General features: G+C 34.3%; 1 protein-coding gene and 1 non-coding gene across 2 annotated transcripts; one reads left to right on the top strand and one right to left on the bottom strand.

Moving 5' to 3' along the window:
* The first annotated feature begins 2,462 nt into the window (after positions 1–2,462).
* LOC107956289 (probable zinc metalloprotease EGY2, chloroplastic) lies at positions 2,463–8,199 on the top strand. The gene is made up of 12 exons (XM_041092006.1): positions 2,463–2,875; positions 2,958–3,030; positions 3,285–3,428; positions 4,089–4,139; positions 4,234–4,344; positions 4,626–4,700; positions 4,786–4,891; positions 4,988–5,081; positions 5,548–5,701; positions 6,490–6,697; positions 7,017–7,177; positions 7,657–8,199. Exons 1-12 carry the CDS (start codon positions 2,721–2,723, stop codon positions 7,906–7,908), a joined length of 1,584 nt encoding a protein of 527 aa, XP_040947940.1. The 5' UTR covers positions 2,463–2,720; the 3' UTR covers positions 7,909–8,199.
* A 19,013-nt stretch (positions 8,200–27,212) lies between these two features.
* On the bottom strand, positions 27,213–27,319 carry LOC121216593 (small nucleolar RNA R71). The gene has a single exon (XR_005912774.1). It is a non-coding gene; the product is annotated as a small nucleolar RNA R71 (small nucleolar RNA).
* Between the last annotated feature and the right edge of the window lie 313 nt (positions 27,320–27,632).

Genomic DNA, 27,632 nt, shown 5'->3' with positions numbered 1-27,632 from the left:
AAAAAAAAATCAAATTCAAATGAATATCTTGAAATTCAAAATGAAATTGCTGATGTGGCATTATACTATGGGAAAGTGATAATATCCCTATTTCATACAATCCTATCTCCACTAGTAGATAGCCAACTATTAATATTTTTTTGTTAGTCAACTATGAAATGTTATAAAATGATCACTTGATTATTAGTAAAATTTGTTGGTTATCTAATTATGAAAAGTTACAAAATGATCACTCAACTATTCAATTTTGTCTTTTTAATCACCAATTAGCTAATGGTGACAACTTTTAAAATTGACATAATAGCAACTTTAACCCTCATCATTTATAAATTATATCAATTTAGTCTCGATTCTAAAAAAAATTAACCCTAAACTTTTACACGTTCTGTAATTTTTTTTGCAATTTTGTTTTTCTTTGTGACATTGAGTGTTAATTTTAAAAGAATGAGAAAAGATGAAAATTACTATCTAGGATTTTGGGTATTTCCATTTTTGTATATTTTCAAACAAATTTATCTTTAGCTAATAAATTTGTTTTTTAAGCTTTCTAGGTGAAAGAGTCACAAAGAAAAAACAAAATTGCAAAAAAGATCAAATTACACAATGCGTAAAATGTTGAGGGTTAGATATTTTAAAATCAAGACTAAATTGACACAATATATAAATGTTGAGGTTAAAGTTGCTATTATGTCAATTTTAAAAGCTGCCACTGTTAACCTATTGATATAGGGATGGCGTTGAGCTAGGTGAAAGCGAATATTGCTAAATCCACCACTGCTCTTCAGTTGGCATGTTTTGCTTTATCACTCACCCCGCTCCATTATGGATGCGCAATTTTGAAAATCATTACCACCTCCATGGATGTTAGATGCATCCATCCCCACTCCGCCCTGTTTCAATTTAATTTTTGCTACTTATCTTTAATATTTTCAATCTTTTCAAAGTCAAGTAAATATTTAAACATAATTCTTCAAAAATATTTAAACATAATATATATATGGATTTTTATATATTATGTTATTACATTTTTACCTTTTTAATAATTTATATATATAAAGACAAAATGATAATTTTATATAGTGGAGTAGGTCGGGGTGGGACAAGCAATTATCATAATCGCTTTATACCCACCTTTCAAAAGAAAAAGTCTCCTCGCCTCGCCCCGCATTCACTTTTCAAAAGAAATAATTTGCTCAATTCAGAATGAATTGATTCGAAATTCATTGTACGATTCGAGTTTTGCCATCCCTACGCTGGTGACCAGAAAAGATAAAATTGAATAGTTAGGTGACTCTTTTATAACTTTTCATAATTGAATGACAAAAAAATATTTATAATTGAGTAATCATTTTGTAATATTCATAGTTGGATAATAAAAAATGGGGTTTTTTTTATCAAAATAATATAAAATAATTAAATAAATACTGAAATGGGATAAACATAATAATATTTACGAATATAAGCAGGAGCTACAGTAAAAAATCAGTGCCGCCTGACCAATTGGCGACACCCCTCTCCTCAGCCATCGGTCACATTAGGTTTAAATTTTTTTATGGGTGCTGCCTGGTCAATCGGCAGCATCAGACTGAAATGTGATGAAAAGCTTTAAGGGTGCTACTTGACAGCTTGGCAGCACTAAACTTCAAAAGGGTAAATTGCTTAATTACCCCTTCTTATTTATTTTATTTTATTTCCCTTCCATACCAAAAATAAAGAGGCCTATTACCAATTAGTTCACAAAGTTTTTTTTTACTAAAAAGCATTTTAAAAAAAAATCGATTTAAACTGAAAATAAATTTTATTTATTTATCGAAAAATATTTTTTTCAAAATATTTTTTCTAGTTTGAATAATTTTTCGAAAAATAATTTTACAAAAAAGTATTTGAACAAAAGATTTAGTTTTTAAAAAATAAATAAAATTTATTTCCAGTCTGAAATTCGCTTTTTTACAAAAATACGTTTTAGTAAAAAAATATTTTGGACTAATTGGTAAGAGGCCTCTCTATTTTTTTTTGTGTTGAAGGGAAACAAAAAGAAATAATAAATAAGAAGGGTTTATGAAGTAATTTACCCTATTTGAAGTTTAGTGCCCTAAACTATCTGAAGGCTTTTCAATCAAAATGGTAATTTTGCATATCAGATCCCTAAATATTTTAAGTCATTATATTTTAGTCTAGTACCGTCGATTGACCAGGTGACACCGGTTTTTTACTGTAGCTTCTATCTAGATTTGTAAGTATTTATTTAATTATTTTATATTATTTAAGTAAAAAATCCTAAAAAGAAATTTAGAGTGACTAAGGTTTTGTTTTCAAGCATTACCAAGCAGGTAAGCTACTATTCAGATATTCATCAAATATCTAAGTAGCCTCTCAAAATTGAGATTCCTCAACAACAGCACCACTCAAAATAGTACACGCAATTTCACTATACACGTGTCTCAATACAACTGGTGCAATAGGTTTCGCCTTTCAATAATCGGATCTCCCAGAAATATCGTTCTCTCGCAGTAACTCCTTCGATGCAACGAGCAACAGCAAAACGGATAAGACTCCAAAATAACATAAAAAAAAAACTCCAATCTCTCTTTTAAAAATCTGCGAAGCAAAATTTTCATAAAGTATTGAATTTTTTTTCCAATGGAATTTGATCTTCAATTGAATTAAATTTACGTCTTTTGAGGAATTTGGATTTCATTTCTTTTAGAAAAAATAAAAAAATGAATTTAGCAGCAAGTTTCCGCGGGAACTTTGGTGTCTTATCTCAATGTAGCTCTTGCTGCGATCTTCGGTTTCAGCCATTGTTGTCGTCTTCGAGCTTTGCTAAGTCGCAACGGTGTCGTTTAAGGAGCTTGAATTTTTCTCGCGTCCCTAGGTAGTTTTTTTTCTCATTATTTTTTTAAAAATATTCTGCTAAAGAAGAAAGCTTATGAACTAATTCTTTATTCCTCTTATAGATTTTTCAGGAAAAGAGAGATGTTTTGTAGAGTGACTGAAACAGAAACTGGACCAGATAGTAATAATGATGTGGTAATTATTTTATTACTCAATTAGTTCGGACTTCTAAAAAAAATTCCTTTTTTTTATTTTCTTTTCTATGTTGATACAAATTTGGAATTATTGCATTTTTCATTAATGAATCTATCAAGAAGTTATGAGCTACTTTGTGAATGCACTCAACATGTGGTATTTTTGCAATTTTGGATCCAGCAGTTAGCTCAAGATGGTTTATTTTTAGATGAAAAGGGAAATGTTCTTTGATGTTCGATGTTGAATGTCTGTAGGAGGAAGATAAGCATGAAAGTGGAGAAAAGCCGGCAACAACTGATTCTGTAGAGGAAAAAGATTCCCAGATTGATTTGCAGCCCATAAATGTTCAACAAATAAACAATAATGATGCAGAAACTACAGCTCAAGGTGCTGTGCAGGTACTAAATTTCTATTCTGTAGTAGTATCCTTATAGTGACAGAATAGGGCAATAGGCAAGCCCCTACATTACTTGGTTCTCAATTAGAGATGGTATTTGTCTCGTGTTTTAAGGTAGTATATATTTATATAAATTTTAATATGCTAATATTTCATATTATATAAAATCTGAATGTTCTTGCATTTGTGTAATTTTTTTTCGTGTTCTTCTTGCTCATGTCTGTATAATCCATCATGTCCAAAGTTGCCAGGTTTGTTCTCAATGCAAGATCGTGCTACTGTGCTTTTTGCAGGCCACTTTGTTAGATTTCATGTTCATCTCCTTAAATTCGTAACTTTTGGTGATTTTTAATCCCGTTTCTCTATTTTGATAGAAATGTTTTTGTCCAATTGAAAGCTAGATGGTAGTTTAGCTATAGCTATAACTAGCATTATGTTCGAATATTGGTATGGGAGTATGAACCTCCTCAAATATATGGAAAACTTAGAAATTTGGGCATACGCATCCGACACTGACCTTGAGTCCAAGCAAGCTCCTGCCATACCTACAATTTGAAGTATTTTAGTACATGAATTCACATTCAGCTGCCATTTTGTAATCTGCAAAACATTAATCATAGCTTGCTCAACCTTTATCACATCAGGATTGTGTTTGATACAGGAGGATGACGCTATTGAAGTTACTAGTGGATCGCCTCTGCCAAGTGTGAAGGTGATCATGATGCTGTATCACTTCCTAGGCTGGAATTTACAAGAGAGATCTTCTTTTCCTGCTTCTTTTACATCTTCCCTTGTTTCCTGAACAGCCACAACAACTGGATGAATCAATGAGGATTCCAAAGGAAATCATTGACATTCTTAAGGATCAAGTATTTGCATTTGATACGTTCTTTGTAACGAGCCAGGAACCTTATGAGGTGTGTTAGTTATTTTGATAGTTCTAGGCTTCCTTGATCCTTTTTTTCCTTTTCTTTCAAACATGTATCAGAAGATTCTTAAGGGGCTGAAATCAACTAAAATTGCCTCTGCAACTTGAATTCATAACATATCCATGGAGATAATAATATTTACGTGGTTATAGATTGAACTTCTCCTTCAATAGGTGTTATATTGTCCTTGAGAATAAGATAGCAGAAAACTGTTAGCAATTTTATTTTTGTTTCTTATTTATGTTCTTTTTTTGCGTGATATTTGATAGGGTGGAGTATTGTTCAAAGGAAATCTTCGGGGACAAGCTGCTAGAAGTTATGAAAAGATATCTACTAGGATGCAGGTATGTTTACTCTGCTTGTTCCATTGTACTATTGTGGAGGTTAATGGCTGATTCTTTATTTAATTTCTTCTAAATGAATATACAGAACAAATTTGACGATGAATATAAGCTTTTCCTTCTTATCAATCCAGAAGATGACAAACCAGTGGCAGTTGTTGTCCCGAAAACAACTTTGCAACCCGAGACAACTGGTACTTGGCTATGCTATTATGTTATTCAAAAGTTTAATGTCATCCATGTCATACACCAAAGCCATTGCCATTAAGACTAAAGTATCCTTTTTGCAGCTGTCCCTGAGTGGTTGGCAGCTGGGGCTTTTGGTCTGTTTACAGTGTTTACCTTACTTCTTCGGAATGTGCCTGCATTGCAGTCCAACTTATTGTATGATTTTCTATTACTTTCATTCTGACAACTTAATCAAAATATTAACTGTGGCTTATTCCTGTCATCATAACCAAATCATAAGCAAGACAAAAATGCTACTATTTAGGCTGTTTTCCCTTCTGAGGATCATGTTTTGAGAATTGTACCAAGCTCATAAATACTTATTTGATCGATCACTCAGTTTGAGTATTTTAAGATGGTAAATAATACATTAGCCTTGTCACTTTAGTTTATTCCTTTCGGAAAATATCTGTCCTAGGTTTCTTGACAAAGATTCCTCTCTCTCTCTCTCTTGCAAGGACTCGTTTCTATCATCGTTATTTTTCTCTTGGTTCTTGGAAGTTTAAGTTGATTGTTTCTGATTTTTTCTTTGTTTCCCCTTTCTTAGAATTAGGAGAATTTTCCATCAGATCATTCAGTTTGTCTTATTGCATTACTGCGAATGATTTTGTTAATGGTCCAGATCAACATTTGACAACCTCAACTTGTTATCGAATGGTCTACCTGGAGCCTTTGTTACTGCACTTCTTCTGGGGGTACATGAATTGGGCCACATCTTAGTAGCAAAGAGCACAGGAGTTAAGCTTGGTGTTCCTTTCTTTGTTCCAAGTTGGCAGGTGATATATATAATTCTTTTCATTAATCCTTTGTTTCGGAACAAACTTCTCTTTTCCTTTCCCTTTTGTGTTCCTGTTAGTTGGTACCTTATATCTTTACTGCAATCTAGTGTGGAAATCATAGATAAGAACATTACCATATATCTTGGAGGGTCTTTGGAGCAGTGGCTGATCCTGGGATTAAGTTTTGACCTTTGGGGGGCGTAGTAACATTTTCAAAAATTTTAAGAGTTTAATAAGATATTTTTTTAAAAGAATTGGGGGTCTAATTAAAATTTTTAAAAATTTTGAGATTAATGAGACTTTTCTAAAATTTTAAGAGCTTAATTAAAGTTTTCTAAAAATTTTAAGGGAAAAATCAAAATTTTCCAAAATTTTTAGGGGCCAAAAGGACCCCTAGGCCGTTATAATGGCCCACCCCTATTTTGGAGAGTCACATTCTCATGTCCATGTCCGAACATATATCGGACTCGAGTACTGGATACGAATGCTTAAAGAAAAATGTAGAATAAGAGACTTGACATTTCCAATTTTTCATTAACATTTGGATCCCAAAGCAGTTAAGTTCTTTAATTTATTTAGTGAAGCACATATGTAGTCAATCTTGTAGGAATCTGTATGACAAACATTCTTTTTATCTGACACCAGTATATCTTTTCTTCTTATGACTACGGTGTCTGTTTATGAATTCATAAATTGCAACCATTTTCCCTACATTTTCTGAACTATTGGATGAATATTTTATAAATATGAATGCGGCAAGTCTAATGGACTGTGTTTGATGGCAGATAGGCTCTTTTGGTGCCATAACAAGGATAAAAAATATCGTACCCAATCGTGAAGACCTTCTCAAGGTTGCAGCAGCTGGACCTTTAGCTGGTTTTTCTTTGGGTTTTGTTCTATTCCTTCTAGGTTTCATCTTGCCACCTAGCGATGGTATTGGAGTTGTTGTTGATGCTTCTGTGTTTCATGAATCATTTCTTGCTGGTGGTGTAGGTAAAGAACTTCTGTTGTTCAGACCATTCATTTATCTTAAAGCAGCCATGTCGGATATGCGTGACACATATTCAACTCCAAATACATGAAAAAAACTTATAAAAATTTGAACATACCTGTATTTGACACTCATATTCAAATCCAAATAACATAGGAATATACATGTTAAAACAGTGATCAGTCTTCTGATGTTCTACTACAGTGGCAGTCATAACTTGTAGTGCATTTGCTGTCATGCTCTTCCCTAGCATTATATGCTTTTCGGCAATCAGGTTATTATTTGATGTATTCTGATTGTGAGCTTTCTCTCCTTTTACAGCAAAGCTGCTTCTAGGTGATGTACTGAAGGAAGGCACACCTATATCGGTCAACCCACTTGTAATTTGGGCATGGGCTGGGCTACTCATTAATGCCATCAACAGCATTCCTGCAGGGGAGCTAGATGGGGGCCGGATCTCCTTTGCAATATGGGGAAGAAAGGTACTTCATTTCTAGTTAAAAGAAATGAAACAGTCTATGCTACTCAGGTTTGGGTAGAATGTTAGTTATAGGTATATGTCCGATATGATTATATTCAAAATTTTAAATTTTTTTCCTTTTTTTGGAGAGATCTCTAAGGATCATATCTTTCAAGACCAATGTCTGAACTGTTGTTAAACACGGGAGTCAAATATATGTAATTCAAGAAAAATAACGAGTCGAAGCAACAACATAACTATTCAAACATAGACATAAGGATATGATCCTCTAAAAACCCTTCAAATATGTGAAAATAATTAGATATACCCGTATCTATATCAAACATATATTTCTTTCAATATCCACATCTGAATCCAAGTAAGAGAAACCTTTCTTGGTTATGGTAGAACATAAGACCTAAAAAGTTCTTTCTTTTTTACGAAATTAATATGTTGTGGAATAACCAAGAGTTAAAATTAACCAAGTTTTTAATTGAACAGGCTTCAGCTCGCTTCACTTCACTCTCCATTGGACTGCTAGGACTGTCTTCATTGTTCAATGACGTGGCATTTTACTGGGTGGTTCTCATATTCATCTCGCAAAGAGGGCCCATTGCACCACTGTCGGAGGAAATCACTGATCCTGAGAACAAGTATGTTGCACTTGGAGTTTTAGTTTTGATATTGGGATTGCTTGTTTGCTTACCATATCCGCTCCCTTTCAATTATGACTCCATTAATACAAACTTTTAGCGATATGATAGTTTATAGAATTAAACTTGGATTATACTTTTTTTTGGAAGACTTGTCAGAGGAAATGTCCTTGAATGATCATACAAATTGTTTTGTAAAGTTGATATCATTACATGCCATGATTTAGAATGAATACTTTTAGAGAGTGATGGCCAATTATTTTTCGAAGTGCAACATATGGAAGCTGTTGGAAACTGTTGTCAGCTGAAATTAATAGCTGAACCATTGGTTAGTAAACAGCTCTTAGGTTAAGTTGCTATATATTTATATAAATTTTGATATTTCATGTTATTCTACTCAATCAATCATGGATGGATGGTGTACAAAAATGTGCTTATAGAAAATTGGTTGGTGATTCCCAATTTTATATTTAATATAATATCTGGATTTGAGGTAAATACATTTTATTTTCTCAAAGTAGCGTCGTTCACAATAGTAAAATTAATAAGTCGAGATATGGGTAAATGATATTCTCTCACTGACATTATAGGGTTGATGAAAAGTAAGCGTGATGAAAAGTAAACGTGGTTACAGGTTGTTCATTTTTATGATGAATGACTTGATTACTATTTGATAGTAATTGACTTTTCACGAAGAAAGTTGTAATGGTTATCATGAGATAAAATAGGATCATGTTGGGAAAACGAATTTATCCCAGAGCGATTAATGATATTCTATGAGGGTAAAACACTTATGACAAGGTCATTGGATGAGCACTGATCGGGTTATTTTCATAATGGTATGTCGTTGGGGAGAGCTCAGTCATGATACTATAGTGGAATGACTTCGTGATTAAATAAATTTATAATTAATAGACAAAAAGTTGGAGCTTAATTATAAATAATTTGAGTCCTAATTGTATAGTCCAATCGGTCCCTTCGCTAGCTCATTGAAACTATAAATGAATTGCATGTTGAATCAAATGAACAGAAATAGATAGAAATGGAAAAGTTAGAGAAATGAGAAACATTTGAAAATGAATAAGACATTCTCTAAATTAAAATGAAAATGACTTGAAAATGAATTTATGTTTTTCAAATAAATGAAGTTTAAAACTGAAAATAAATTTACTGGTCATTGTGAATCCATTGAATGTAGAAATATTCAATATATTTTCTCGTAGATTCTTTTACGGTAAAGTTGTCATGATTTTAACAGAATTAGAATTAGGTTAAGAAAATTATTTAATAGAGAAATTAATTATTTAAATTAATTTAAGATGTTTATTTTGGGAAAAAAATAAAAATAAATATCGTGTTGTATTGAATTATAAAGTACTGAGTTAAAAGTTCATGAAGTATTTGTAATTGAACTCGATATGAAAGAGACCCAAAAACGCCTCATGTTTAAAGAGAGAGGCGACAAACCCTAGTTTGTTTAACTAAGGTTGTCACCCCACCTACTTCTAGTTAGACTAGAAGTTCATTTTTCTATTGAAATAGATATCTACAATTCAATTAGGATTTTACCTCTTATCCCTATAAATAAATGATACATATAGGGCTAAATATAGACTTTTGAGATATTATTATTCTACCCGAAAATAGTGAGAGTTTATTCTCTAAGTATTAATTCTATTTTCCGAAATAACAATTCTGTTGGTTTCTATTAAGATAGATTGTTTTTACACTAAAAGTAAAGAAAACTATTTCTGATTTTGTATTTGATTTGAATCGTTCGAGCTCACACTCGAAGTAGTTCGTGGTACGAGAATAGTAGAGAAGGGCATTTGGTTGAAAGCCAAGACTAATAAATGTGTGATTTCGGTAAAGAGTTATTTTTTGTAAATATCACAAAACGGCTTGATTTTCAAAATTTTTATTTTTCGTTACGCAAGAAAACCATTTTCAAACTGAATTTTTTTCCAACAAAGAAGCTAATACAATGCTTCTTATGTAGTGGGCCATATAGAGTGTCGGACTAGCCACAACGATCCATGCCATCCATGATCATTAAAGAAGATGATTCGGAGCCTGACGAGGAAAATATGTTGAGGCTTGGATCAATGACACTTAACTCTGCTAAAGCGAAGAGGAATCACAAGCAGAAATGTTGATGTTTGTGGATATCAACATCATAGGTCGGAGGAGGAGTGCTCTTGTCGTTACGGGAGCATGACTTGTTTATATTGAAGAGAGCCATGGGTAAACTTGGTCTCTCAGTTAGCAAATAGACTAAGAGAATCTAGACGATTAATTCCAAAGCGGTCCCAATTATGAGAGTAGCACAAGGAGTGGTGCTACAAAATCGGTGAGTGGAAAGATAATAAAGATTTCGAGGTAATTCATTTAGATGATTATGAATTCGTTCTTAAGTTGAATTTTCTGATCGGATTAATGCTTTGTTGATTCCTTTTTCCGATTGTATGTGTATCTTGGATACTCGACAATAAGTATGTGTTATGTCGGTGAGTCGAGACATGAAAGGAGGAACCAAGGTATTGTCGGAAATCCAACTAACTGAGGGTGTTCTGGTAAATCGAAGGAGTGCTACGAAGACCCCATTGGAGATGCTAGAGGGGCGACAAACCTATGTGAAGCCTGTTGAGTCATTAGTGGGGCTACTACCTATGAGAGAGTTGGGTTGTGCATCAGAATGTGGGTAAAGTAGTGATACAAATTAGGCAATTAGACCGAGTAAATGATACAAGCGAGGTACTTCCAAACACTCATCTAATGTTTTTCATTTTGACTTACTGTTGGCTTGGCAAAGACACAGGGGTCCTTTCAGAGTTTTGAAGCGGATAAGCTGAGGGGCTTACAAATCGGAGTTTTCAAAAAAAAAAACTCAAGGTTAACCAAATGTTCAATGTGGGTACACCAAAGCCTATTTGAGCTAATCAAGGAGATTTTGATTGAGGCAAGTCACAATGTGGGGAAGTAAGAGTGGTAGGCTCTTGCTAACGAGATGTACAAAAGAGAGGAGAAATGGTTCGATTTAGGAGACAACGGAAGCTAAGAAAAATGTTTCGAGGGACGAGACTACTTGATAGAGAGGCTAGTCAGGAATCAGCCGAGGTATCGAGAAAGTTCCAATGCGAATCAAACCAGTCTCATTCTGAGGATACAACGAGGGCATTGAGAGAATGGGTAAGGGAGAATGCCACGGGCTAAGGATCAAAACCCGTGAAAAATGCGTAAAGAGCGTCCCATCGAGGTCAATTGATGAAATGGAGCTCATTCAACCTACTTGAACTGGCCCAACTCGTGGAACATGTGGAGAAACCCATCTACTTGAAGCCTTGGTGACCAAGTGAAACACTTAAAGAAATTTAAGGCTACCATGGTAAATAGAGAAACTCATATTAGAAGATATTTAATATGATAAGATTTGATTTTTTTATCTTAATGGATTGAGTTAATCCCTTAAGAATATCAATTTTAGATAGGTTCGAATCTTGACTGTCGATGTAACTCAATCTGTACTATTGGTTTTGGGGCAACTCAACTGTAAATAGAGTTCCTCTCCCTCATTTTTAATCACTAAATTGTAATATTTCAAAGTAATAGAGATACTTTGAGAGCATTTACTCAAAGACCTATGTGTGTTGCTTTCTTGTGGCATTTTCTGTTCTTTTGTTGCTTTTTTGTTTTGAGTTGCTTCCGCTTTATTTTCGGCGTCTTAGAGAATTTATATCGAGAATTCTCACTTTTGAGAGAGTTAGGCTAAATTAGGTAGATTTGAAATCAAGAAATCGTATAAGGCCATATAGGTCAAGAGATGGAAGTTTTAGCCACGTGACATACACATATGCCAGCAAATTTTTAAAGTCAGGACAAAGTTGTTGCCAAACAACTCTGACTTCTCTTCACTCAAAAATATTTTTCTCTTATTTTTTAATTTGGATGAATTTTTTTGTTTGTTTCATTAGAAATTAGACTTAATAGTATTTTCTAACATATAAAGATCATCATTTCATTCATACAAATTTCAACAAATTTTCAAAGTCAAAACATGGGGTGCTACTAACAATTTTAACCTTCCCTCACTTAAACAGATTTATCTCCTATTATCTAATTTGGATGCAAGTTCTGTTAGTTCCAATAAAAACTATACTCAATAAGCTTTCAAACCATATGTGGCTTAACTTCTAATTCAATTTTAACAATTTTTGGTGATTTTTGAAGTCACACTACTGCTATTGTCCAAAACTATTTTAATGCAAATGTTGTTAAGTATGTCATTCAAGTGATATATTAAACACATTCACCTAATAATAACACATTTCATGTTTATTCATATAATAAATCTCATGTTTATTACACTATTTTCATATTAATAACTTAAATTCTTTACTTTCCTAAACATTTTAGCATAATAAAAGTAAGACTATCCAAGGTTACTTACTCTTTTGGATGCTCTACAACACATAATCTTGATTTTGCCATCATTTAAGCTTGGAAACTTCATTCTCATAATTCAACATTTTTTCATACACAAAAAATATATCAAAATATTAATAAAAATTCTTTCCAAGCTTTCTCATAACGAATAAACTCAAATATCTTGTGGGGAAAGTTAGCATAAAACTATTCTTACCTTGTTGAAGTTTGTTCTCCCGAGCTTCATTTTCTCACACAAAAATCCATCAAATCCTAGGTTGACAATGGTGAGATTAATGGTAAAAATGAGTTCAGTTGTTGTTTCTTAAGAAATTTTAACTCAACATGTATATAAAGTATAATTTAATATTTATCAAATTTAATCTATTCAAAAATTGAATTTTAATATAATAAAAAAATTCCTTACGTTTATGTAAGAATTTTTTTTGGGTAAAAAGAAGAAAACAAGAACAATTTAACTAGAGGTCAATGTCACTGGCCACGGTTTAAAGTCCATTACCAAAGCACAAAAAGCATCCCATGCAGGTTTACATATTAAATGGAGCTCATTCGATCCACTTGAACTGGTCTGATTCGAAGAACAAGTGACGAAGCCTATCTACTTGAAGCCTTGGTAGCTTAACGAAGCACTTATGGGAAATTAGGGCTACCTCAGTTGGGAAAGTAATCTTAGAAAATTTTTAATTTGATAAAATTTGATTTTGTAATATTAGAGATTGTGTAAATCCCTTAATTGTAGATAGACTTTGATCTCATCCGTCGATGTAATTCAATCTATACCGTCAATTTTTGGGGAGCTTAACTATAAATAGAGAGCCTCCCCTTAATTTGTAATCAGCTATTGAATCTATTGTATTCTATTCTTTAGTAATGAATACTAAATTGAGAGTATTTACTCGAACACCTTGTGTTCTTTACTTTTCTGTGGCTATTTTGCTCTTTCGAGCTTCTTTTATCTTTAAGATTGCTTTCACTATATTTTGGTGCCCTAGAGGAATTTTACAAGAATTTTCACTTTGCAAGAGTTAAGCTAACTTGGGCATATTTGAAGTGAAGGAATTGTCTAAGGCCACACGGATTGCGAGAGGAAAGGTCTAGCCTCATGACAGTTGGTATCATAGCTAAGGTTGTGAAGGCACTATTTAAGATGACGAAAGAAGTTACTGATTAGAATGAGCCAATAAAAACTTGTGGGAAGGCCAGGAAACAAAGCCGATCGAGGGACATGCTATTGACTTTGAAAGAACTAGTGGTCAATCTCGAGGAGCCTGTGGGGGACATATGGTAGACACTCAAGGTGGTTGAGGGACACATTGATGAGTTGGACTCAATAAGGGATCAACTCAGGGACTTTGTGTTGGAGTCTCTTAATTCTATTGTGGAAAAGATGCAGATGGTACTCAATTGCACTACGGGTAAGTAGATGAAAGGAATGATGCTCTTGAGGCTATGGTGTCAGTCTTGATGGAAAAGATCACGAAGCTTAAGGGGGAGCTCACGATTTACAAGGTTTCTTTGAGTAATGAGATGTTGGCTTCGAGGCTGAAACAATGAGCAATAACTGTTCCCAAACCAGAGAAGTTCAAGGGTGCCAAGTTCGTTAGAGAAGTGGACAACTTCTTGTGGGAAATGAAGCAATAATTTTGAGTGATGGATATTGAGGATGATGTCGTTAAGGTAAACGCTACTTCGATTTATTTTACTGATGTTGCTCTTTTGTGGTAGCTTCATAAGTCCACAGATGATAAATGTGGTGGGACGACTACTGGAATTTATGAGGAGTTCCAAAGAGAGTTGAAGAAGTAATTTTACATATAATATGCCGAGGAGGTGGCTCGGGCAAAGTTATGACAGCTTACACAATAAGACACTATTCGGGAGTATGTCCGGGTGTTCAACGAGTTGATGCTTTAGATCTCTTACTTGAGTGAGAAAGAACTATTTTATTGGTTCAAAGATGAGTTGAAGCCTTGAGTGAATTGAGAGTTGTGTTGAAAAGGTATCACTGAGCTTACTGTTGCCATGGTCGAGATAGAGTCCTTTGTTGAGCTTGGTTCAAGGAAAGACAAGTTCGAGACGTCCAAGTCCAAAAAGTTGGACAATGGTGGGGGATACCAAAAGGAAGATGAAGAAGGAAATGATGAGTTGGCAATGGGAAGCCACGAAATGGGAAGTGAAAAGTCAACAACTCGAAGGATAAGTGGAGCGAGATAAATTGTTTCCTTTGCGATGACATGAATCTGGTAAGGAATTGTTCAAAAAGATCCATGTTTTCGATTATCAAAGGGGATGATAAGTCGGAAGAAGAGGCCATAAGGCTTGGTTCGATCGTAAGGGTTGTTGAAGCCAAGAAGGCTAATGAGAGTGAGAAGAAGCTAGTGAAGTGCTTATTGTGTTGTGGGCCGTATTGGATTCTACCTAATTTCAGAGCCAAGAAGTCAAGAAATACTTTTTGGAACTCCAAGGTAAAATACGTATTCAAGAATACGGGTTTGACCTATTATTCGATTTGAATGATGAGATTTGGGATTTAATTTGTGTGAACCAATAAACTGGTTTTTACCTCACACCGAGAGAGTCGATGATCGACTCTGTCGTGTACGAGTTTTATGGCTCGCTAAAAGAGTGAGAAAAGAATAAATCACAACATGACATCTAGACTCATGTGATCGTCCGAGGCAAAGAGGTCCTATGTACTCCCCGAGAAATTTGCAATTTTTATAATTCTCCATACTATGTCTCCGACGCTTTAGATGCATTAGAAATCAATTATTTCCAAGACATAGATATGGATGAGGTTGTTACTTACTTAACCAAGGGAGAGGCGTCACCGAGCACCAATATCCCATTATTTTTCAATCAGGCAATCATGTTCTCAATGACCAAAATGTGGATTTAATTTATCTGCATGCGAATCTCACCAGGCTTAACGTTTCTAATGTTAACGCTTTTTGAGCTGTGTTTCTTATTGTATTTTGTAGCATTGACAGGTTTGTATTGGCACGTAGATTTATAAGTTGATGCTTAATTGCAGTAGTGGCAAGAAGTTTTGGATATTTTTCCACACCTCGTGCAAGAAAGAAGGTGCCGATGTCAACGATAGAATAGTTCGTTAAGCTAATGAAGAGAATTCTCGAGAACTCTATCTATACCTAGTACTTCGAGCTCAACTACAAACACATCCATGATTAGAACATACGAGGGAAGCAAAAGATGGATGTTCCGTAGCTGCTAAAGCAGAAGAGCAAGGAAAAGGGCAAGCAAGCCAAAGGTTGAGCGAGATGACCGACTTGGAGTGGCTTATCTAGTGGATGCAATCGATGACACCTTTGGGGATTGACTACGCCCAAAGGATTAGATTCTAGTGCCTAAGCCTCCATTGAACTGATACGTACCATGCAATTTTCTAGGCAAGCCGACGAGGAATGGGAAGAAGAGGAAGAAGGCGGTGATGAGGATGAAGAAGAAGAGCCGGTCCATGACAAGGACTTTGGCAAGATGTTTCGAGCAAAACAACCATTCGTCAGAGGAGTCAAAATTTACATTCCAAGCCGTACCAGCCTTACTAGTTCTGCGGGAGCGAGGGTCGCCACACTAAAAATTGGTCGAGGAAAGGACTGGATAATTGAGGAAAATTGGCCAGATCCTATTATGATAAAAAAATTTTAAACTGTTAATTTTTATTTTATTTTTGGGACTTTTATTTTTATTTTAGATGATCTTATTTTTTTGGGACTTTATTTAATTTTGGTAATAGCTTTTCTGTTATGTAATTTATGTGTAGGAACCCCGTATGATATGAGGTACTACATTTGAGAGCAAAATCAACACAAGGAGGACCACCCAATTACATCAGAGGAATGTCAACACTTAAACCGAATAGTCTCTTCTTCTATCTAATGGGACACACATTAGGGACAATATGCCAAATAAACTGTGTGTGTGTGGGGGGGGGGGTAACATAGAAATTTTTCAAAATTTTATGTTTTTATAAGTTGTTTTCGTTAATTTTTTGTTTTTGTGTGTCTGTTTGTGCGTGAGCTTTTAGCAGTACAATTTGATTGGTTAGGAGCATGTAAATGGGATTCTGTGTTTGAATTGTAAGTTTGATTTGATAGCAATTGTTTTTAGATTGTTCAATTTCACACTATTTAGTTCATTTTGTTACATTGTGAATAGGTAATAGTGTGTTAGGTATACCACATGACTAATAGGCACATGAAAAACATATGTGTTTGCTTGACTAATAAGTGTTAAAGTGTTGATTTTTAGTTAATTGTAATCCATGAATTGAGACACTTAGGGATGACAGAAGGCATTGTTTGGTAGACATTGTCGAGCCAAAAAGCCAACCTTAATTTAAAATCCCTAGTACCTTATTTTTGAGCTTAAATCCCTATTTCTTGATGAATCGCATTAGAAGCCATAAGCCTTAAAAATATAATCTCTTAACCCGATTTTCTTGGTCCCTGTACGAACTTAGACGTTAGGCCATTGATATTGAGGGTTAGGTAGATACGACATGGTGGTTTCCAAAATAAAAGAAAAATAAGAGTGAACCTAAGGGATTGTATAGTATGGTGAGTATAAGAGTCTTGCAAACTTGTATGTAAATAGAGAATAATAAAATTAATATTATCAAAAGAAAAAGTTTGAAAAGGCTAAAATAGCCAAATGAGAGGTTCTCGAGAAAATAGAAAAGCAAAATGAGTGAAAAGAAAAGAAAAAGAAAGAAAATAAGATTTATTCATTCTTGCACAATTATCTTGCTAAGACTATTGTATTCAATAATACTGTACTATACCTTAGGAATCAAACAAAAAAGGTAGGTGAAAGAAGGGGATATAAGGTGGTGAGCTAAAGGGTCTAATCAGGAAAATATTGGGGTCAAGATAATGTGCCAAACTATTTTTGTGCTTAAACCATTTTGTTGTGCCTGTTCTTTCATTCTGAATCAACCTAAGTCGCAAAACGTTACAAGTCGAAAAGAGCTATGTGGCCTAAGTGATACTATTTGTGTAACACCCCAACCCCCGCTAGTAGACTGAAGTGTTACACAAAACACATGTTTAAAATTTTCTTCTCACTTTTAGTAAGGTTTTGGCGTACACTCATTGAATCTGGGCGTTAACCCAAGATTTTAAATAATAAAACAATCAAATCAAGGATACGTCATAAAATATAAGACATAATTGAAAATGAACTTTCAGTAGAAGCTTTACAAAATTTTACAGGTTTATATAAAACAAAAAGTGAGTTGTTACCCACGCAAAAGTTTCAAGTGCATCACTGACAATTAAATATAGTTTAAATCAGTTTGACGTATATGATTAAAAGATGATCTCATAAACCATAATTTACAAAGGTTTAACCTATACTTTAAGAGTATGCAAACATTCTCTCTAAAACAATGATTTGGCAAAAGATGTAACTTATTACAAATGTTGGTCACAAAATAAAGCTACACGCTCGCCCTAAACAAAAGTATATGCATGTTAGAGAACAATCATATGTGAGGCTTACAACAGAGGTCGCTTTATCTGGCTGAGTCCCGTCTATAAGCCATATACGCTGAGGTATTACCTGGAAAAAGTAAGTAAATGGACTAAGTTCGAAAGAACTTACTGAGCTCCAAGATTAAAAATACACAACCCTGTCCAATAACGATAAGGGATAGAAAAACATGTATATATATACATACATATAAATTATTAAGTTAACATTCTACACGTAGAGAAATTTGGGTGTATACCCTCATACATATATCAATGGCTGATACTTATCCTTGGCAGATAGTATCCCCAGGCAGACTCTATTACCGGGTGAATACCTTCCGACCCTACTTTCCCAGAGAACAGTTGCCTTAACATCAATAGAACGGATACTTCCCCTAACGAACACGACTTCTATCAACTCCTAGCCTTATCATCTCAGACATTTTGCTTGACTGGTACTTACACGCTTACCGTATTCACTTTCACTAGGACAAATACTATATGCCAAACACAACAAATTAATGGATACGTTACGTACACAACACAATAATAGGATTAAGATTTACCACTTATCATGCAATATTATCGTATACTGCAATTACAGTGTCAAATGTTCCTACTCAACATCTCAATCCTCTCTTCAGATATATATAAAATGCAACAAATCCATATTCATATTTTCTTACTCTTTTTCTCGTCCTTCCTTGTGCTAACCTCGATCCCATATTAACATATTAGAAAAGATATCATAATCCACGTTATTTCGGACACATGCGTGTTCCCATAAGTTTAAGGTTTTTTGCCATGGTTAACAACTAAGATGCCCTACTGATGGCAGCACCCATATCGCTAGGCTGGTTAGCAGCTGACATGTCCTACTAGAAACCTAACACACACGCCAATTTGGTTAGCAACTAACATGCCCTACCAGTGACCCATCATATTTAGAATCAAGTTAGCGCAAGAAGGAATTCGTGTCTGTTTCTTGTCACTTACATGCACACGCAGATGATTACATGCAACAACTTACCATATTCCATAAGGAAAATGTCACCTGAATTCATAAACTGCACTTATTACTTGTTACTTGTTGGTTCTTCTCTATCGAGGTTGTTCTTACAAAGACTCAAAGGACACTCACAAATGATTATTACAAACTAGATACTCACAGAAGATCACCAAGTAGTTTGTTACATCACAAGTCTTTTACTACACTTCACAACTCTTACTTGTTACTTGTTGGTTATTCTCTATCGAGGTTGTTCTTTCTTTTCCCGGGGGTACTAAAATAAAAACAAGGCAGAAAAAGAAAATAAGAACCTCCACTACAATAGGCATACTGTTATTTATAGCCCACATAGCTCTCACAATAACCCTACATGTGGCCAACCATGGAAAGTTGACTCAGACTCTTTTTGTGGCCGATATGATAATTTCTAGACAAATCCTACTTTAAACATCCATTGTACTCTAGTTAATTTCCAATTAGGTCTTAAAAAAAATCAACTAAAACTGAACAGTATACCCATGTTCTCATAAAGGAAACTATCGGGTCCATGACCTAACAATCCGCTATTGGCAGATACTAACAGAAGAGTCTGCCAACACAAGGCTTGCCAAGAGAATCCACTGGTTGATGGGCTCTTCACAACGACCAAGCCAAGACGTATAGATTAGTAACCTATATTTCACCAAAAGATGAAGTTTCAACCAAGCCTGTACAGGCTTACTAGATTAGTCAAACAATCTTCCAATCATGTTGTGATAACCCACACTAACTTAGCCTGGTAGAGAGGGCATAAATCAGCCTTCATTGGCTTATACTTTAGCAAACAATCTGCCTATACAAACCACCAATAGGTACTACGTCGGATGGGGTGTTACAATTTATAGATGAAAATTAACTGAAATTTGACATTTCTAATTACTTGTATTCTTCGAGCATAAATGTAAATTTTGTGTACCTATTTTGATTGATTAATGTACTTAACATTCTTGATTTTTTTTACTTTGTAACTTTATGAACTAATGTGTTTGATATTGAGGTTTTAGAGTCGATTGTATATCGTGTTAGAGTTACTAATTTATTCATATTGTTCTGTGTACATAACTCCGAACTAATCTTTGTGTGTGGCATGCTCAAGCACTGTTTCATTGTTTTATTTTTCTTGTTTGTGTGTGTTTTTATTTTGTTGCTTGAGGACAAGCAACGACTTAAGTGTGTAGGAGTTTGATCTGCTACAATTCATTGTGGCAAATTAAGGTCTTTCTGGCACTTAACGAGCTTGTTTTCTAGTGTTTTTTATATGTTTTTATTTCATTTTTGATTTTTAGTATCTTAAGTTTAAATTATGAAAAATAAGCGTTTTTACGTAATTTTGAGTTATAAAATGACTTAATGGGCCATTACAGGCCTAGGGATGATTTAACGATTCCATTCAGTGTGTAGGACACTGTTTTTAGGCTTAGAAGACAAAGGATGACTACAACGTCGCGACATCGAAGAGTGGTGTCATAACACCAGACTGCGAAGACAAAATATCCAAAAAATGAAGGCAGTGTCGCGACACTTGTCCTACGGTGTCACGACACCAGGCGACGGTTAGAAAAATTAAGCTTGGGTACGTTTGTCCATAGAATGTAACTTAATAAGATTTTTAGGTTGTGTAATAACCCTAATTATGTCAGATCATAAACTCTATAAATAGGCGTTTTTAGCCTCATTTTAGGAGGCTTGGCCAAGTGAGCCACTTTGTTAATTTTAGAGTTTTATTTTAGTTTTTATTTTATTTCAATTTAGTCCTTTTAATATTTTTTATTCTTGTTTATCTTGGATTTGATTTCAATCCAAGCCTTTAATTTAATATATCATTATTTCTTTGTGGATTCCAATTGCAATCGAAGTGATCTTCGTAATTGTTAAAGGAGATTTCGCCTCCAAGCACAAATAGGCATCGAAACAAACTTATTTTTCTATTATCTTCTTTTATTTAAGTCATCGTTTTATATGTTAAATATGAGTTTAGAGATTATTGCATATAGATCCATGAGTAGTTAATTCCTTAGGGAGATTAATGAACAAATGTGTGACTAATTAACAAATGAATTAGGATTTAAATCCAAGCTAGTTGGTTTAAATTATGTGCGGTTAAACCCTAAGAAGTGACTCCCCTAGGAAGTAATTTAGGATAAACGAGATCAAGAGATAAGTTTATCGAGTAAATTATAATTTATCTTGATCAAGAAAGTGAGTCCGAGAGGTAAGCGTGTATTGGTCAATTATTTAATTAGTTAGAGGCCGAGAGGTATTAATTAGTTACTTAATAGGTAACTCGATAAAACTTGAGTTCTAAAGTTAATTAAGAGCACTCAAGTGAGTTGATCTCCTGCCTATTTTATTGGATTAAATTTCGATTGTTAATTGGTTGATTTTTAGTTTTAGATAATTTAATGTTTGTTAATTAATACATGATAATTTGGTTTTCGTAATATAGTATTAAATTACTACTGTTTAGCCATATTAATGTAGAAAGTTAATTTAAGTTTAATTTCACCTCCCCTGGGTACGATCCTCGGAATGCTTCTCGGAGTATTTTGTTGTAATATTCTTTACTATATTACAATTTAACCCGTATACTTGCAAACACAATTATTTAATTAAATATTTATTTGCTGTAGTATTTTCAGTCTAGATGTTCGTAGATCTGACAACGGTCACTCCCCCAAAACCTACGGTATAGATTGAGTTACATCAACAGACGAGATCAATTCTTACCTACAATTGAGGGATTTATGTAATCCCCAAACATTATACAATAAAATATTATTAGATTATAATCTCTTACAATCTTCTAGGATTACTTTCCATATTTAACAATGTAGCCCTAATTTACTATAAGTGCTTTACTGGGCCACCAAGACTTAAAGTAGATGAGTTTCGTCACTTGTTCTTTGAATCGGGTTAGTTCAAGTGGGTAAAATGAGCCACATGAAAGAGATTGAACTCCATGGGTCATTTTTTTTGTAATGGTCACAGGCTTTGAACCATGACCCGTGACATTCTCCCCTACCCATTCTCGTAACGCCTTCGTCGCGTCCTTGGAATGACACTGGTTTGATTTCCCTCAAAACTTTCTTGAAGCCTTGGATTTTTCTTGACTAGTCTCAATATCGGGTAGTCCCGTCCCTTGGAGCTTTTTCCTTAGCTTCTGTTGTTGCCTAATTCGAACCGTTTCACTTATCTTTGGTACATCCTATTTGCAAGAGTTTTCCATTCTTACTCACGCATATTGTAACTTGCCTCGACCGAGATCCCCTTAACCCGTACACATAGGCTTCGGCATGCCCACATTGAACACTGGGTTAACCTTGAGTATTCCCGCTAACTCGGTTTGTAAGCCTCACGCATAAGTGTTTGATATGTACCTTGCTCATTGCATTTACTCGCTCCAATTTCCTATTTGGATCACTACTTTTCTCCCAAAGTTTGATGCACAACCCACCTCTCTAATAGGTGGTAGCCCCACTAATGACTCAACAGACTTCATATCGATTTTCCTCGCCCCTAGTATTTCCAAGGGGGCCTCCATTGCACTGTGATCTACCGAGTGAATGTTATCCCCATACGAAACATCCTTAGCTAGCTAGATTGTCAACAATACCTTGGTTCCAAATTTCATGTCTTGGCTCGCCCTCACAACACAACATTGTTGTCGATTATCTAATATATAAATGCAGTCGGCAAAGGGAACCAAGACAACATGCATTCCTATTTGAAAAAATAGGTTTGGAAAACGCAGTGGAAAATAAATTTAGGGAAAAACCAGAGTTTTAAATTTTTTTTCAAAACAAGATCTTGGTTGTGATATATAAAGTAATAAAAATTTAATCAAAATTGTAACTTTTCGATTCGTCTAGGATGAGCGCTTCGACCAAGTAGCCTTCTCCGCTATCCTCTAGCTCACGTCTGCGGAGTTTGGGCTCGCTTCGAATGAAAAAAATTCCACAAAAATTACCAATGGGGTAATTTTGTAATTTCTCTAAAATTTTGGTCAAGTTGTAAATTAGAAAGATATCTCTAGAAATTTTCTAGAATAATCTCTTTAGAGGATTTTCTCTTTACAACTTTCTCTTAAATTCAAGTGTGTGAAAATAATGACTCAAGGCTTTCTTTATATAGGGAGAGCTTAGAGAGTTCAACTACAATTAAACTTAATCACTTTAATATTAAATTTAAACTAATATTTATCTTAATAAATATTAAATTAAATTTAGTATTAAATATTATTAAAATAATCGAATGTTTATCTACAAGGTACTTATTAAATTAAATAAAATATTAAGATAATCACTTTAATATTAAATTAATAAAATACTATTAAGATAAGTATTAAATTAAATTTAATATTAAACAATTAAAATAAAATTATTTTTGAAATAGTAAATCTGAAATCAAATTCTCTGGTAGAGTCCCAGTAAGAGTTTAACTTTTCCACTATTCAACCACCGATGACCAACCGCTGCTAGCCACCAGGATGTCGTCGTCATAGCCACCGACACCGCCATGTCCGGTAATGCAGGTGTGACACCTTTACGGCACCCGAGCCGGTTCGGTTGCTGTCGGTTCAGTCTAGGTCAATGACGACCTGGCCGGTTTGGTCTAGCCATTGGTTGGACTATCGGTCCGGTTTGACTAGTTTTTAGGTCTTGGTCTCAATTTTGGGCTATCGGGCCTAATTTACGATCTCAGGTCCAATTTTCAAGTTTAATTACCCATTGGGCCAAATGTCTGACTTGAAAAGTAACTTCCAAAAATATCATATTAATTTTAATTGATTTAATTAATTTAATTTTACTTGATCAAAATTAATTTTTCCAAAAATTACTTAGATTTTCCAAATTAATTTTTCAAGAAAATTCTTTAATCAAATTCTCTAGTTGAACAATTCTCATGACCACATAACTTAATTCCACATCGAATAAATTGACTCAATTAAATTATTTCCAAAGTCGTAGAATTTTTTCTGATTGAAATGCAGTCCGATTGAGATTTTGTTGAGGTAGTGGTGGGACCAATTGGACATATACAATTGGACCAGAAGCATCATTCCGATAATTTGCAATTACTTAATCATGGAATCAATCCACAAGAAGTACCACGATTGAAAACTCCTTATTGTATACTCTGTACGAAAGCAATTCATCCATTTGGTTTGTCCAATGACCTCATCATGTGTGTGTTACTCTCATATGATATCGTTGATTCCTTTGAGTTAAATCTGTTCATTCAATACAATCCTATTTTATCTCATTGTCACCATTGTGTATTCTTAATGATTAATATGATCACTGTCAACAAATGACTGTGGTAAATTGCTCGTTCGAGAACAAGCAACCCATGGCCACGTTTCATATTTATTAATCCACACAATGCCAATGAGAGGATATCCTTAACTCTTTAATTGAGCTATGAATTCCACTGTTGCTAGTAAAGCCATGCCATACACAAGTCATGTACCCAACATACCGGCTATGGACTCGATCATCTTTAGAGCATAAGCCTCCACTTATATCAAAGCACATGAGTTACATACGCATAGTTAGTGACTAACTTTGGATTTAAGTAAATCACACCATGAACGTCACAAGTGAATTAATTCACAAATGAATTTCGAATTAATTCATCTTGGGTCCAGTCCAATGTATCATTCTACCAATGAATACATCTATGTCTCTACTCGTGGAGTCAATTGCTCCGATAGCGAAGACTAGCCATCTTTCCAATTGGAATTGTAGACGACATAATAATCCTTCTCAGTATTTGAATCAAATACTCACTTTGATTCTTTTGCAAGATTATAGAATCATTTAGATTATCCACTGAAGTATGTTGTCTTTCTTGCAATGTAATCGTTCTTTGCAATGCCACTTATTTTCAGTTTGAACTTTAGACAATCAATGAGCTAATATGTGCTTGTCACAATTTCGCTATGCATGCAAAATATAAAAGATAGAAAATACAAAAGACATAATAGTGAAATGTGAAATTAACTTTATTTATTTATTCATCGTTCAAATAAATAGAAAACAGTTACATGTTTACTACACTATGGACACATTTCCCAATAATTCTTTCAAGGAAGTTCAAGCCAAGGATGAATTCGTAATTGTCTAGATGAATTACCTCAAAATATTTCTTGCCCTTCCACTCGTTGATTTGCAGCTCAACTCCTTGTGCTATTTTCATAGTTGAGACATCTTTGGAATTCACCATCTTGATTGTCTTGGTTGATTTGCTAACATGGAGACCAAGTTTACCTATGACTTTCTCTAATATGAATAGGTCTGATGCTCTATATCAGCAAAAGCACTCTTTCTGCGGCATACGATGTTAATGTCTAAAAACATCAACCTTTTCTGTTTGTGCTCCCACGTCACTTTAATAGAATTAAGTATCATTGATCCAAGCTCATATAGCCTTTCCTCCTTAGGCTATGCTGATAACTCTTGAAAAGAGTTATAATTTATGCCTTTAGACCAAGCTAATTTCTTGTACATAATTACATTTTGTTGCATTTTAGGAAATTTTAGTTAGCATTTTTAATATTGCATTAGGAGTTGGACTGTATTGGAATTAGATGTTTTTAAATCACTTGCAGTGGAGTTTTTCGTGTGTTGGTTTGGCATGTGCAGGTGTAGGAACGAGAAATAAAGGATTGAAGGTTTTCCAGGGTAAAAGGTTGGACATATTGTCAACACAAATGCCATGGAAATTCCAAGAAGACAGAGTCAGCACTCAATGCATACCAGTTTTAGCCCAACTGTACTTGTAGCAGAAAAATCTGCCTAAAAAAGAAGACGATAATCTTGGGTTGTTGAAAAAAGAATTTAAAAAGAGGTCTTCTGTATTTCTTACCTTGTTTTCCCGTGAATTGGATGATGAAAATGGTGTTGGATGTTATTTTGGTTTTGAACTTTATGTGCTAACAATGAGATAAATCTCATCGGGTTGGATTACATAATGACGCTTTTATTTTCTTTAATAGTTGAAGCATATATCTGATTCAATTTACTGTTTCATTTAATTATTTTTATTTCTAAATTGTATGCGTGCAATCCTTAGACATAGACGACTGTGTAACATGTCCATAAACTAATTTAATTCTGAAAAAGGTTGGATTAGTTGGACCGAATTAAATGATACGAGTAAGTACTCGACTGATACTTGTAGTAGACTTTAGACATAGAGCAGCGTTCATATAGAAGGAAAACAATGCAGGGTACCACATTAATGCCTATAGACATAGGCAAGGTAACTTGAGGTTTTTGCTCTCGAAAGAAGCAGACCATTTTAGAACTCTTTTGAGCAGTAAACTGAGTATGATTTTGCCGAGGCATTATTGATTGTAACGGTAGATTCTTAGTAATCCCGACCCTCCATATCAACATCATATATCCTTTATTCTTTGCCGTCATATCTTTACCATATCATTCTTAGTTATTTACTTGTTCATTTATATAATATTCCCGTAGTAATTCTCATAATTTCCATTACATTTCTACTATCGTTTTCCCATGGCATTTCCAAGTATTTATTAATTCCACATATTGCATACATCACTTTTCCTTTAATTTCCACTGCATACTTACCATAACTTTACCATAACATTAATTGCACTTTCTATTATAATAACTTGACCAATTTTGGTGCTTCAATCTGATCCTCGTGGGAATGATACTCATTCATCACTTTATTTCTTGAACCGACGTGTATACTTGCAGAATTCACATATCATTTCACACACGAAAAATTTTTGGTACTATTTTCAGGGATCGAAAAGTTGGTGAAATTTGGTTTGGTTATTTTACTTAGTAGTTTTATTTAACTTAGTGTATTAAATTTTTATAGGTTTGCCATCAATGCATGAGAAGAGGCATTCTTGCTAACACATAATACCTTTTTGATCCGGAGATTGACAGAACCTTATTGAGAAAGAGAAAAGAATTGAAAAAAATGGTTGGAAACAAGAATGATTTTAATGGTAATCTAAATGATCGCAATGAAAATCCTCTCATTGGATGTGTGACAGATGATCGAGATAGAACAATTCGATAGTATATTGGTCTAATATTGGATGGTTTGAATCCAGGGATAGTCCAACCATCCATACAGGCTCAGTTGTTTAAACTGAAACCGGTAATGTTTCAGATGTTGTAAATAGTAAGACAGTTCTGTGGACTACGCACTGATGATCCAAGACTACATTTAAGACTTTTTCTAGAAGTCTCTGACTCATTTAGACAACAGGGTGTTCCTGAAGATGCTTTCCAACTTAAACTGTTTCCATATTCTTTAAGAGATCGTGCCAGAGTATGGCTCAATACTTTGCCGTCAGGAACAATAGCATCATGGAATGATCTTTGCTAGAGATTTTTGCTACGGTATAGTCCCCCAAACATGAATACCAAACTTAGAAATCACATCACATCTTTTTGGCAGATGGAGGACGAAATGCTATATGAAGCTTGGGAACGATTTACTGAATTAATTTGAAAATGTCTGATACATGGAATCTAAAATTGGACTCAAATGGAGATGTTTTACAACAGGTTGAATGCGCACACAAGGATGGTAGTTGATGCGTCTGCCAATTGTACATTGTTGGGGAAAGCTTATAATGAAGCATACGAGATCTTGGAAAATATTTGACTACGAGAATTGGGATGGGTAAGAGAGCTGTCGGTACCATCGAGCTTGATACAATAACTTTGTTAAAGGCCCAGGTATCTTCTCTAGCTAATATGATTAAAACCATGAAAAATCCAACTGTAGTCCATGAGATAAAATCAACAGAGTTGTCATGTGTTTATTGCAGGGAAAAATAAT

The sequence above is a fragment of the Gossypium hirsutum genome, chromosome D04, assembly GCF_007990345.1.
Source record: "Gossypium hirsutum isolate 1008001.06 chromosome D04, Gossypium_hirsutum_v2.1, whole genome shotgun sequence".
Classification (NCBI taxonomy): Eukaryota; Viridiplantae; Streptophyta; class Magnoliopsida; order Malvales; family Malvaceae; genus Gossypium; species Gossypium hirsutum.
This window is presented reverse-complemented; position numbering and strand designations above follow the sequence as displayed.

Coding starts and splice junctions, on each gene's coding strand:
- LOC107956289 (XM_041092006.1), top strand. CDS start 2,721: ATGAATTTAGCAGCAAGTTTCCGCGGGAACTTTGGTGTCTTATCTCAA. Junction 4,892..4,987: donor TTTGCAACCCGAGACAACTG/GTACTTGGCTAT, acceptor TCCTTTTTGCAG/CTGTCCCTGAGTGGTTGGCA. Junction 7,178..7,656: donor TTGCAATATGGGGAAGAAAG/GTACTTCATTTC, acceptor TTAATTGAACAG/GCTTCAGCTCGCTTCACTTC.